This window comes from Dermacentor variabilis, chromosome 9 (genome assembly GCF_050947875.1).
Source record: "Dermacentor variabilis isolate Ectoservices chromosome 9, ASM5094787v1, whole genome shotgun sequence".
NCBI lineage: Eukaryota > Metazoa > Arthropoda > Arachnida > Ixodida > Ixodidae > Dermacentor > Dermacentor variabilis.
Window position 1 is genome coordinate 89,890,867 of NC_134576.1, and position 14,303 is coordinate 89,905,169.

At 48.9% G+C, this 14,303-nt stretch overlaps 1 protein-coding gene across 1 annotated transcript in view; it reads left to right on the forward strand.

Moving 5' to 3' along the window:
- Positions 1-14,303, forward strand: part of LOC142557111 (phospholipid-transporting ATPase ABCA3-like) — a 103,850-nt gene that overhangs the window by 41,009 nt on the left and 48,538 nt on the right. Inside the window, exons 10-14 of the mRNA XM_075668725.1 lie at positions 1,026-1,180; positions 3,414-3,569; positions 8,207-8,379; positions 9,925-10,135; positions 11,085-11,241. Of these exons, the coding sequence (XP_075524840.1) occupies positions 1,026-1,180; positions 3,414-3,569; positions 8,207-8,379; positions 9,925-10,135; positions 11,085-11,241 (852 nt within the window). The remainder of the gene's footprint in view (positions 1-1,025; positions 1,181-3,413; positions 3,570-8,206; positions 8,380-9,924; positions 10,136-11,084; positions 11,242-14,303) is intronic.

Genomic DNA, 14,303 nt, shown 5'->3' on the forward strand with positions numbered 1-14,303 from the left:
GGAATGAAGGTCACACTGCGCCGTAATAATGCTCCTCGGTGGTTCCTTCGACGGGGAGCTGCTTGATACATATTTGCCTAAGGGTAATCACAAGAGGAAACTCTGGGGCGCCCATCATTCACATACCATGGGAAATGATGGGCAGTTTGTCTTTCAAATATCATTTTGGTGTTTATATTATATATATATATATATATATATATATATAGAGCTTGCGGCCGGCTTCAGCGACTGGATAGTAGCGGTACAATGTTGGCGCTGTCCTATAATTATATGAGCGAGGTGTTCTAGTTACAAATTTACTGTTGGTGTTCCACTTGTAGACAACAGTGCGTTGGGCAGCTGTGCTGTTCGAGATAAGTGGTCACCGGGACACAGCATACAAGTATTAAATCAGTGTATATACTTAAAACGCCCAAATGTTCATGGAACGGTAATTCAATACCAAAAAAGTTGAACATCAGACTGGTTCTTTCTCGAATTTCGCGCCATCACCTCAGCTTTGGGACGGGATGCTTTGCACGTTCTTCTTTATTTGGGCCATTTCAGGTGCAGAAAATACTCTCTAAACTTCTTATGGTGCACCCCCCCCCCCCCCCCCCGATGTGCTCTATCGTCTAGAAATAAACCCCGAAGCGAAAGTTGAAGCTACTGAAATCGGGAAATGCAAAGTGCACATGAATGTTTACTTGCTATTGTAACTTAGACAGACCGCATGTAGTTCTTGGCATAGAGTCGAACAAATAAACACGAATTTGAACCTGTCAGCATAGCCCATGTGTCTGTTGCGTTTGTTGTATTCCGTTTTCGCACATCGCCTCTACTCTACTCTTCTTAACGTGTAAACGCTCGCTGTTGCGTGTACGAAGCCTATAATGTTTCGATAGCCTTTTCGATTTTTTAAATAACGTTAAATGCGGCGTACAGAACACGGGAACTCTGGATACTTGTGAATGAGGAAATGCTCTGCATACGTAAAGGCTGCGCAGGACTCGATGACACCGAAAACTGTTTTTCTCGTCCAGGTTTCTTGGGCTGCACGTCGGGCGTCGTGCGCGTGGGTGGATACGACGTCAAGACGTCCACCAGAGACGCGCGCGACAGCATCGGATATTGCCCTCAGCAGAACATCCTCATAGACGACCTGACCGTCGAAGAGCACCTCATGTATTTCGCCATCGTACGTCGATTACTTTTCTATGACTCTGGTTGCGATGTTCCTTTCCAACGTGGAACCGCGAGTCCGTCCATCCTTTGCCACAGTGGAATTCGTGATGCAACGCTTTCAATTTGGGTAGCACGAGCCAATTGCAGTGCATGTGATGTCGTGGCTCTTTTTGTAAGCCTTGCTTTCTGGCCGAGTTCGGCACATGGCTTTGTAGGCTCACCGAATGACACAGGCGCGTCACAATATATTGTGTAAAAAATTTTACAGGCGCGACTCGTAGCTTACGTTTGTTGTGACCGTGTTGTGCGGGTTGCACTGCTTACGTGGCGCACACCAGGAACACTCACACGTAAACACAAAACGAACGCGGGCCTGTATACTTGTTTGTGTTCGACTTTTGTTTACGCGTTCGTGTGCCTGTGTCTGCCACTAAAGCATCACAGCTTACACGATAAAGCCATGACATAACTAAAGACACCGCTGAAGCTATTCTGAGCTTATCGCGTTGCGTCCGCAGATTCCACTTGTGACAGTACTGCGAAGAATGACTTCCCATTAGGCGCTTTTATGATTTTATGACAAGTTGTAATGCGCGAAGGGGAGGACAGGTCGAGAGCACCGGGAAATCGACCTACGTAACAGGTGGCGAAAGGTTTGTTCGCTCCCCCAATGGGAAGATGCAGCCGCGTGCGGTGAACCAGTCAGCACGCGCAACCAGCAGCAGCGTTAAAACGTAGGCCAGCTGTGCTGCACGCTACGCACCCCTTGTGTTTCTGTTCCTGTTCGTGAATGAGGGCAGCGACACACAGTTTAACACCACACAGCTTAGACTTCTAACGCGACAGCGTTAAGGGCCCCGTGTCGCAAGCAATTTGGCGTCGGCACCCCGCGTCCAGCGTCGACCGTCTTTTCGCGAATAATCATTCCGAACTACGGAGGCACTCCGTGCGGCGAAATGAAGCTGCCGAACTAAGCGAATTTGAGTCTCGAAATAAAATGCATCAGAAAAATCGTAAAGTACGACTTACATACAACGTACCGTAAGGATAGCGTCCGATTTCAATTTGAATATTCGAGAAAACATAATTCTGTTACGCAGAAACTGAGAAACAAACCCCTTTTCCTTCGTTTCTTCCATTCATAAAGCGGTGCTCGCCCGGTTCCTTGCAACACCTCCAGATGGCGCTCGCCTCCCCATATTGCTAGGGAGCCTGTAGGCAAGCCCTGAGTGTAGGCTCCCCACTTATCGCGGCGCACGCAAGAAGCCGCGTTTCTACCAGAAAGCCCGCCTTCGTGTATTGCGTTCGCCGCCAGCGTTTCCAGATAAACAGCAGTTTCATAAGGTAGAGTTGCCGGGAAGCGGGAGAAACAAACAGATCTTTCAATGCTATCGCGTTCCGCTCTTAAAGGCGAAGCTTAAGCATCCTCCAAGTTTTTTTTTTGTCAAATGTTCGCTCTCCACTTATGGCATATTCGGATGTTCGTTTGAGAGCCCTCAGGCTGTAATACAAAGGTGGTGAAAAACAGCGTTAAAGCTGCATTACTAGAACAACGAGGTATGGAACTGATGACACTTCCTTATCATCAGTGAAGCCCGCTTAAAAACGCTTTTCTTCGTGGCCATCAAATTAAATTCCGAGGTTTTATGCGTGCCAAAACTGCGATATGATTATGAGGCACCCCGTACAGTGAGGGGCTCCCGATTACTTTTGACCATCTGCTGTTCTTTAACCTGCACCTAATGCACGTTAGACTCGCGTGTTTCCATTTTGTCCCCATCGTCATGCTGCTGCCGCGGCCGCGATTTGATCCCGCTCCCTCGCGCTTGGCATCGGAACTCCGAAGCGGCTGCGCCACCACGGCGGGTCAGAACGATCTGAAACAATCGCCTGAACATATCATAAGATAGGTTACGCCTACATAAACACCGCGCAGGAGAAACCTGAGAACTCGTTTGCGTCGCTGACAGTAGAGTGCAGTACTTCGATGGCAGTGGGGCATAACATGCACTTCAGAAATGACTCATTCCAGCGATGGCGGAGCTTGTAGAAACACGATGACCACTGTAGCCTAGGCAGAGTGAAAAACCCCTGTGGAGGCATTGGCACCAGGCTAACGGTCCTGCTGTAATCTGATTCGAAATTAAACAAACATACATAATTGTTCACCTGCTCTTTGCCTCTTACTTTCGAACCCCGACTTGCCCGTGCGGGAGCAACTTCTCTCTGCCCGCCTTTCGCGCCAGATCAAAGGTATCCCGATGAACAGGACGCGGCTCGAGACGGTCACCCTCCTGTACGACGTCGGGCTCATGAACTACCGCGCAATGCTGGCCTCGGAGCTTGCACCGGGGCTACAGCGACGGCTCTGCACTGCAATGGCCATTATAGCCACGCCCAAGGTCAGTACATGACTGCAGATTCTCTGAATGCTCCACCTTCATGTGGAATTGCAGTGACACTTGCAGCTTGGCTTGTTCGTTCCATTGCTCAAAGTAGAGCCTTGAAGGACCGTGTAATTACGCGGTCCGAAAGTTAGCTGACGCAGTCGGGCCGGTTTCGAAAGTAGAGATTAACCTACGTGTAGCTATGACCACTTTGCTCTTGTTCACAGTCAATCTGAAATCCCAGACGATCATTAGCACAAGTTTGCAAAAATCAGTTTTAAGTAGACAAGCAACGAAAACGACACTAGCACCTAGTTTATCTGCTACTGTATTTCTCACAGGGAAAAAAAGGTGTTGTCAAACTTCGCCAGAATTTCTGGTAACGTGCTTCGTATGCATGATTGTTTTATTTAGCAAGGAAATTGAAAATCACGCACTGCGAATACCTTTTGCTCCCGCCATAAGGTAGAATTCAGCGCGGCAGTTTACCGCAACCAGACCGTGTGGAGCATCTTATTGCTGCCTCACCTCATTACACGCCTTCTTTCTTTGTTATAAGCTTTACGTAAAGAGCGTGTTCAAAGCTAATTTTGTAATTTTTGTTTAGAAGTCATGTTCGGAAAAACAAGTGGCACTCAAAGCGACGCGATAGCAGCGAAGCAGAGTCGTCGAAACCTATTCTCGCGCCGGCGAAGTCCGTCTGATATTTACACCTGTGTCACCGTGCATTACGGAGTTATCGCTTACGAGTACATTCGACAATGTGCAACGCTACTCGGGGTACGCGCGCATTTTGATTAGACAAGAGAAGGATAAAGTAGGTGACAGCATTGAAAAAGATTTGTAACGCAGTCGCAAATATTGAGTTACTTTGGAACGCACGGTTATACCTATAGCGCCTACTTCGACCTACGGACCCACTCAGATTCTCTTTTATGTAATTTTTAGACGATGTACACTTGCGAATTTCCGACTTGTATTGGCATTCCGGATTTTCTGAACTAGCGAATGGTAAGCACAACCTCGCCATTTCGGCCAGGAGCACCGCAATCGGCGTTGTAGAAGTGCGTCACTTAGCCGGTGCCGAGCGCCGCAGACAATAGTACTGTAATTTGCGCGAGTTGGTATGCGTTCATGGCGGGAAACTTAAAACGAGGGTTGAAAGAAAAATACACCGTCGATTTCGATGCTCCCTAATATGAATTTGGAGCGTAGCTGTTTAGGTGCTTTGAATTCGCGATATATTGTGGAAAAGAATTTGATTCTGAACGACAGGGTGCTCTCGGCGGTGGCGCTGAGTCTCTGCTCGGGCGGCTCGTTTAGCAGCATCAGCAGACGAAGTATCGTTTATTGTTCACAAAGAGAGCGCGCACACGACAACGTGTGACTAGCGCGGAGCGCATTCTCTAGAGGCGGCGTCGCCGCAGGCGAATTAGCGCATGCGCAGTTTGTCCGAGGCCCACGCCTGCGCTTTATTTCTGCGCTCGCCGCATGCCTGCCCCGGAATTGCGCGCTCCTCTTCACTCTTTCGTCATACTCTACTACTCTGCTTTCTCCTGATGCTTCTGGTGCACCCTCCTCCTCCACATTCCTCCTCACGCTCTCTTCGTATTCTTCGTCTTTCATTCTTCGCCGGGCTGAAAGCTGGCTCGGAATTTATAAAAGTACCACCAGCCCAACTGACATTAATCCACTTTGCACCACCACGACAAGCGACGTACATCCTCCTTCTTCCAGGCCGTCCGCCAAGCCAAATTATCGAACTTATTGAAATTTATTGAACGAAATTAATGCTTAAACATTAATAGCGTCAGAAAATGCGTAAAGTATGACTTACACACAAACTGCAGATTTGTTAGCTTCGGGGTGTAACACAAATATACTGGAAAACATAATTCTGTTACGCCGAAACTGAAAAAAAACCGTTTTCCACCTGCTTTTACAAAGACGTATTGCAAACAAAGCGGTTTTCCAAGTGCATTATTGAAATAATTGAATTTCTCAAAGTAAAAAGCGCCATAAAATTCGTGATGTACGACTTACGCACAACCTACAGACATGATAGCATCGGATTGTTATTCAAATATACGAGAAAACAATTTTATTACGCGGGAACTCAAACGAAAACCCCTTTCCGAGCTGCTGTGGCGGTACTTTTATTAGACAGTGTTTGTCATAATGTCTATTATGGTCACAGTACATGCTGTGCGACAGATGCAACGGGCAGAGCGGCCACGCACCAAGGATAGATACCTTGTGTGCGCACGTTTGTCACGCGCGCACACACTTGTGTGAAACTGCAGAACACGTTCTCGTTCTTGCAGGCCCTCCGCCTGGCGCAAGTTCGTTTTAGGGCGCAGCTCTTAGGTGGCCGTTCCTGAATTTAGCGTCGGCGTCCCTCGGCGTAACTGAGCGAAGGAGCACAGCGAAGGATGAAAGAGGGAACGCAGAGCGCAGTGGGGGATGAAAGATGGCCATAGCGAAGGTAGTGCGAGGAAGAAAGCGGAGGAGCAGGGTGCAGCGGAACCGTGATGCGGAATGTAGAGGAGGAAGGTATGGCGAAAGAGTGAAAGGGACAACGTTGTGCCCGCCTGCGGCCCGCCGCTACAATATGGCGCCAGAGTAGCGCGCCGTCGTCTGTTCAGCGATGGCATGCGGCGAACGCGTCCAGCGATAATATATATGGAATGAAAGCGCTGCATGAGCGAAGGTCTGTCTGCGGCGGCTGCTGTGAATCGCGCCCACGCGTCACCAACGCGCTGCCTCTCGCGGTCTCCCCGATTAGCGAGGTAGACGCGTAACACTTCGCTGGCATGAGACACGGCATGAGACAGATTTTTTTTGCTGCCAGCCAATGTATCGCGAAATCAAAAGACGTATAGAGCTGCGTTCACACGTCGCATTAGGGAGTACCGTAATAGTCGGTGAATTTCGAACTAATTGAATTTAGTAAAATGTGGCAAAAAATTCAATTAACTAAAGTTGATAACAGCAGCGCTTGCCTTGTTGCCTTGTTTGTTTTTCTTCCCCTTCGTCCAGCGTTTCTGTTATTGCGACATCAATGATATGGACACCCCAGGCGCATTTTCGGCGTCCCCGTGATGTTCCGTATAAAGCCCGAGCGCGATAACACCGTCACAACGCGTGGCATGTTGTATGTGCGAGTAAAAGCACGCTAGGGAAGCCGATGATCACGGCTCAGTCTGGCGCGCGCGAAGGAAGAAAGCTGAGATCGAGCGCGCCGTATTCGGTTGCGCGAAAGGCCGGGATTGGAGAGAGGGAGGGAGAGGCGGCGGCGTTGTGCACGGGCAGCAACTGCGCATTTCGCGACCGGATGCAGGGAGAAATGACGATCGCGGCTCAATATCGCGTGCCACATTGAGCCTTTTCGCGGAGCAGTTTGTTCTAGAGAAACGCGGCGGCACTTTCGCGGGTGCGCCGAAAGTAGCCTCAGCGACAGAGCGCGAATACGAAACCATTGCCGCTTCCACCTCGCTTCTGTGTGATCAGCTGTCGGAAATGCAATTGAGTTTTCGCTAGCGCACTGTGCTCTAATCATAACGGATTGAATCACGTGTGTTGAAGACGTGTGCAGAAGTTGGCTGCAAAGATAGTGACTGACTTATTAGGGAATTAAGTGAATATGTGTAGCCAAGTTCGCGAACCGCTGCTGCAGCTGTCCGTACGTTTACGGACACTTCGATATGTACGGCTTTCCTCGAGGATACAGAAGTTTGCCCATCCGCCAGCGTTGTATCGCTACCCTGCAAAGAAAGGGCTTCAGCTCCGGAACGTCGGCAAGCGTGAGTACCGCTCGGTAAACAATGACAAAGGGAGTAGCGCCGCTTCCTGCCATAGCACGTTTCGCGCACACTTATCTACACACATATAACCCAACTGGAACGGAATCTTACACCGACTTTATCGTCAATGTGTCAATAAGTGAATGGGCGTACACTTGAATATACGAGCGCCATATACGCACAATAAATGAAGGGCTACACCGATAGCGCACGATAGTGCCATGCTGCCTTAGTGAACCGGGGACGTGGGGCCAGTCAAGCTGTTTGTAATGCAGCTTTTTTTCCCTCGTTCCAACCACTTATGTGGAACTCCATGTATGTGGTAAATAAATGAACTTGAACTTGAACACGAATGGTCGAAGCTTCGACTCCGTCAACAAGGGCGTACTTTGCGCTGCCACGCGCGGACGGGCGCGCTTGAAAGGAGTTTGCAGACGGCTCATACCTTAGTGCGCGCTGTGTTCGCTGCGTTCGCGCCGCCCTTGCGTTGAAGCGATACAACGCTCGAAGGTCACTTCGCTCGCTGCTGCTGCCGCGCTTGCTCACACTAGCGTTTTGACAGCGAATGTCCGCGCTCATCTAGTGTGATGTGCTGATGGTTGCTCGTTAATTCACTTAGTAAACGAATGTTTCCAAGTCTATACGGTCCATAAAACTACAATCCTTACCTTGTATACCTGCTTCTAATTTGCTATCGCATACGATGCTTCGCCTTTCGGGTGAACCTGCGACTTTTCTTTTTTCACGCTGCTTGTAACTTTCCAGTCACACGCAACATTGGCTTGTGGTCGTCTCGTCGTGATAGAAATGCGTCTCCCTCCGGCATCACTGTCTTTTCTCACCATCCAGGTGATCATTATGGACGAGCCGACGGCGAACATGGACCCGGACGGTCGCCGTGAGATGTGGGAGTTGCTGCTAAAGATTCGGCGCAGCTGCTCCATCTTCCTCACTACGCAGCACCTGGACGAAGCTGACGTGCTGGGAGACCGCATCGTCATCATGGCCAACGGACAGATCAGGTACACGCCGCGTGCTGTCACCAAAGAAAAAAAAAAACAGAGGGGTGGAATAAACAACCGATCGCGAAAACCGGCCTAAGGACCAAGGTAAGCTATTAGCTAAAATAATAAAAAAAGGAGAACCAACGCAGAACCCCGTGGCCGCTGTTCGGCATCGTAAAGCACGTTATAACTACCACTGCATTCTCAGGGCCACTGCAACGATTCGGTTCACCCATGGAATTACGCAATAAAACAACACTCGCTGCGCAAATATCCTCACTGAAACAAAAATACGCCTCCAAGCTCATCGTTTCTTTGACAATTGGAATATAGCTTTCTACAGAATTTCCATTCGCTTGCATTGACTATCATCATACATGGTCTCTGCCCAATTTTCTGCAACTCACCGGGGCTGCCCGAAGGATCTGGGGACGAGCACTGCAGTTGAAGTGTGCAAACATCAACTAGCCCACTGTGCCATATCGGGCCAAGTAGAATCGTTGCGCTACGATCATATTGATCATGGTGCTTTGCGCGATCGGCAGACAGTGTTCAAGTTGGCGATAGTGGTAATGGCTCTGACAATACTGGCATCTGTGCGTGTGTTTTAGAAGCCACAGTAATCAGTAGCCTTGAGTGCTTTAGTTTCGGATCACAGTGTTATTGCTACAAGGCACCGAGCTGATTGCCTTGTTGGTATCCCAATTTTCCCGTGGTGGTGTTTCTGGCTCTCCATGTGTCTTGACGTGTGTGATTATGCGGCGTGTTTAGCAATAGTAGCGCAGGCCGACCTACCGACCGAGCAGAAATGGTAACAGCCTCTTGCAAAGAACGTCTCAGCCGTAGAACACAACTGGTCGCGCCGAGTTGAGAAGTGCAGGCGTCCCTGCCTATGTGGCCGTATTGTTACCAGCACATACTCGGTGTCTTATCTCCGTTATCGCACAAAACGGAGCTCGTGAGTCGTAACAGATTGCTAGAGGGGAGCTCCGACTGAATGCGTAATTATTTCGAAGAATCGCGTGTCTTTTGAGCACTCGCTGTAGCCCTAGTTGCTTGATCCATTTCCTATCGAACCGGTAACGGTTATGATTCTTTATCAGTTCAGGTTCAGACACGCTATAAGGATACGGGCTTGGGTTCAGATTCGGTTATGGCTAAAATACCGACTCGGATACTTATATTGGTGCGGTTCAACACTCCGATTTCTGTAGTCTTTTGAAGAAAATGATTTTTTTGTCCACCTTGCTGTCAGTAGTGACGTCAGGTTGCGCAAAATATCAACACATGGTATTTTTCTATACTTATAACAGAAACCGCCTTTGTAGGATAATTAACTAAGAAAGTAGGGTTAGTTGGTATGCGTAATTGAGAATTAAGACATCTAACTTGCGCAAAAGAAGAACGAGAAGCACGCAAGACCATGACGTCGCGTTCTTTTGGCGCTATTTCTCTTCGTCATCGAGTAAAATAGCTTTGCTATATCGCTGGAGCAAACAGAAACGTACCCACGAAACACATACTCAAGAATAGGTATTTCTTATTTTTTTCACGTTAACACAGGTGTGGTGGCTCGCCTACGTTCCTGAAGCAGCGTTTCGGTACCGGCTACCACATGAAGGTCCACAAGCTCCGTAGGTGCAACGTGAAGGCCGTCCAGGATCTGCTGCGCAATTACGCGCCGAGAGCTCGGCTGCAGAGCAACTCGGACAACGAGGCAGTTTTCATCCTGGGGCAAATCATCACCACCCGCAAGACCGTCGCCATGTTCATGGTATAATTTGCAAACCGTCGCGCCCGTCGTCGAGGCACCTTGAACGTAACCCTGCGATGCTTCGCCATGACGCCTCGCCGTGACGTCATGAATGTCCAAGTTGCCGGGGCGTCATGACGTCACGACACCTGACGTGACGTTCTGAATTTGGACGGCTTCCACTTTGTTTATACTTTAATGATATAGATGGACCACGCTGCATTGCAAGCGAACCGGAGGCAGCATAACAAATTTCAAAAACACCTTCCCGCGCTCAAATTGGTACATTATTGGCGAAGAAAGAGAATGTTTCGGAATTTTTGACGGCCACGATTACGCGATGGGCGCTCGATCACTGCAGAGCGAAATGTGAGGAACAGAAGATCGCAGTTTGCTGTCTTTCTTAACAATTGAGGCTTTTCCCATGAAAAGATTGAGAAGAGATTTTTTTGTTTGTTTCGAAGAGTACCTTAGGAGCCCAAAACTTACTGGTGCTCTTTATGGTACCTTTTCTGCCATGTCGCAGTGGTAATCGCGTCGACTTTGTTGCCGTTTGACGAGTCGTTACCATTAAATCACTTGTGTTAAAACACCGATGGCAGATTCGGAGCGGGTGACGACTCTACGGGCCAGCGCACCTTTCTAGCTCTTACCGGCACCTCCGGTTCTGCGACTGAAACGGGAGCGTCGTCGACGGAGCAAGGAACCGGGGGACTGCGCGTGTTGAAGCCCGTGAATGAACACCGCGAGCGCGTACGACAAGCTGATCATGACCATCGTTAATAAACCCTTGAAGGCCCCGATGACATTGATGTGAATGCCAAACGAAACCAAAGGGCGAAGAATGGTAAAACAAGCACTCCTCACGTGCAGTGAAACAATCGCTGTTCTCGTAAAACAGCGACGCGTGGAAATAGCCACGTCTCGTGCGATGTCTCGCGACACTCAGCGCTCTCTGCTTTGCTGCCAGGACATCGAGCAGCGCAGCGCGGATCTGGGCATCGCGTCGGTGGGCCTGACCGTGACCTCCCTGGAGGACGTGCTTGTGAGCGTGGGTGAGGACCAGCACGTCCACGGCAAGCTTACAACCGTCGACAACGAGGAGTCCCCTGTAATCGATACCAACCGTAAGTCGCGGCGTGGGGCAAAAATTCTCGTGCCATATACACCAGACACTGGTCGAGTCAACGTTTCAGCAATGGGACTTGTACTTGTCGACGCAAATACTTCCGTGCTAGCGTTGGCTTCAGTCTGAGACATCCCTTGTTCGACCGAAGTTGATCACTTACTTTCTCGACCTTTTCGTGGCCTGTCGAAGACGAGCCTCGGTCTTGAAGCGCTGGTTCCAGCCCGGGACATTCCTTGTTGGACTGCTGTCGATCGTTTCAAGACTGTTTTCCTGTAAACCTGACAAAGACTAACCATGCTGTAGAAACGGTGGCTCCAGCATGAGACATAGTTGTTGAATTGCTGTTAATGAGATCAAAAATTCTCCTTGTGAACCTGACTAAGACAAATCCCGTTGTTGAAACGCTGGCTCCAGCCTGGGACCTTCGTTGTTCGACCACTGTCGATCGGTTCAGTACCGCGCTTTGCTGTGAGCCTCACAAAGACGAATTACACTGTTGAAACGCCGGTTCCAGCCTGGGACATTCCTTGTTGGACCACTGCCGATCGGTTCAATATGCTGCCTTGGTGAGAGCTGACAGAGAGGAATTCCTTTGTTGAAACGTTGGCTCTAATATGAGGCACGCCTTTACGAATTTACTGCAGCGTACGTACTGCGAATGTACGCAGAACAAAAATAAATGGATAATCTAAAATTTGGACATGGTGAATTCAGTTGCCTAGCGTCATCGGCTATATGTTTCATGTGTGACCTTGCTGTATATCTTTATGTGGTTCTGTGGTCAACATCAAAACTCATGGCACATCATGAGACAGAGTTAGGCGTAACTTCGCTGGCAAAGTCATTGTCAAACACGATACCTCTCTCACAATATGCTAGGTTGGTGTAATGTTAGTGTATGTCGGTATAGTGAACTACCCAACCTCACTGCCAACCACAATGCTTGTCTTGAAGGCGCCCTACGGCATATCGTATTGTAACGTTCCATTTACCCTTGCCGCAAACTATCCTGCAATCAATGCCACAGTCGCAGCACAGTAGTTCTCCACCTCTTCAGTCACGCTGGAAATGTCTAGCGTGAACCATAAACCACGAAACATGGTCCACGCAATTTAGAATTTGTCCTCAATTAAATGTTTTGAAGGGCTTATTGGTAACAGCAGTCAAATAATTTTCCGCTGGCGACGCATTGTTGATGAGCTTTACCTCTCCGGCGTATAGCCTCTCTTCCTTTTCATTATGATGTCATGGCTGCCTGACATTACGTGCGGGCTTCAGCCACCTGTTCCAGTCACCATTCACGTGCTTTCTTAGTTTTGGTAGCATAACCGTCACGCGCTTTCTGTCTCTTCTAATCCTTCGAGGGTGAGAAGGCGCTTAGCTGTGGCGATTCCAGTGCGTGCGAAATCGCAATCACATGCTTCCTTTCGATGACCATTGAAACGAAATGACAATGGAGACCGCAAGCACTAACGGTGTATGTTCGCACATAGGAGCCGTTTAGGCAAGCGAAAATCGATGGTTTTTTGCTTCAGTGCTCACTAAGATCGGGAGTGTGACTGGAGTATTATGAATGTAACCTTAAGGCGAGTATGAGCGTGTATCCCGGTAACTCGGCTGACGTCATTTCCGGCCAATGCAGGCGGTGTGATCAGCGGGGACCTAATACCATGCTCAATTATGTAGGCGGGGATGTTGGCGCTGTTGGGTTCACGTCAGTGCTCACGCTGATGTGGTGCGGCTGCGGCCTGGCTAGCGCCCCCCCCCCCCCCTTTTTTTTTATCATGTCAGATGCTCCATTTGAAGTGGGCGAGGTAGCTAAAGGAGACTTCACTGCATTGCCCTATAAGTGTATACGGAGACTGTCGCAAAGGAATTTCACAATGAGCACTAGCTTCATTACAAAGGAGTTGCAATTACTGCAGTGCTTTGCTGCCGAAATCTGTAATGTCACAGGCAGCAGAGTTTGTTAAATGCGCGGTACGTCACGCTGCAGTGTAAAGCTCATAGTCCACGCTTTCACCCTCTAATGCCCGATCTATCGAATGCGCTACGCCGAGTTTGATGCCTCAAAAGGTTGATTGAAGCCTGAAAAGTTTTACGCAAAGTACATACTCACTGTTGTTGCGCTGGATCAGAGTTTCACATGTGGAGAGTTCACCAATCTGATGATAGATTCATTACTATTCATCGCAGACTGATTATTTGTAACACATTATTGCATTATGCTCCACACGGTAAGTGGTGTCCAAATTCACGCCGCATCAGTCCACTTGCCTCAATAATAAAACAGACCAATAAATCAGCTGGCTGCATGCGCTGGAAGTCAATGTAGAACCGGAAACACGCCGTGGCCGCCAAGTTTCAGACATCACCTATTTGCAGCGAGTATACGTGTGCATAGCCTTCTTACCATCTGCATAATGGGAAACAGGATTGCTTTGAGAAGTGGCCGCAAAGCGGTAGATAAACCATAGTAAACACAGCCACAACTACGTCAGACAAAACCGCCGTAGTTGCTTAGTGGCTATGGTGTTGTGCCGCTAAGCACAAGATCGCGGGGCCGTATCCCGCCCATGGCGGACTCCATTCGAAGGCGGCGATATGCGAAAACAACTGTGTACTTAGATTTAGGTGCAGGTTAAATAATGCCAGGTGGTCCAAATTTGTGGAGTCCCCAACTACGGTGTGCCTCATAATCAGATCGTGGTTTCGGCACGTAAACCTGAAAATGTTATTTTTCTATCAGACAAGTCGATGTACTATATCTCCTGATTTGCGAATATTTCTTGCACTGCGCGTAGTTCTTCGCGCATTGGCGTTCCTGCTCACGATTTCACTTCCCCTCTTATCTTTTCTTATAAATCAGTTGGTATAAGCGCTTCATCGTCTGTGCTCGTGTTTATATTGTTTGCACCCTTTAAACTCTGGTTGCGACACCGGCTACTTGAACCTCAACCGGCGTTACTACTGGGTAGCGTGGCGTTGTCGGCAGGCCGCAGACGTCCGTAAACTATTGCGACCGAGCAGGGGCGAGGCGATTCCTAGTACGAAACTTGC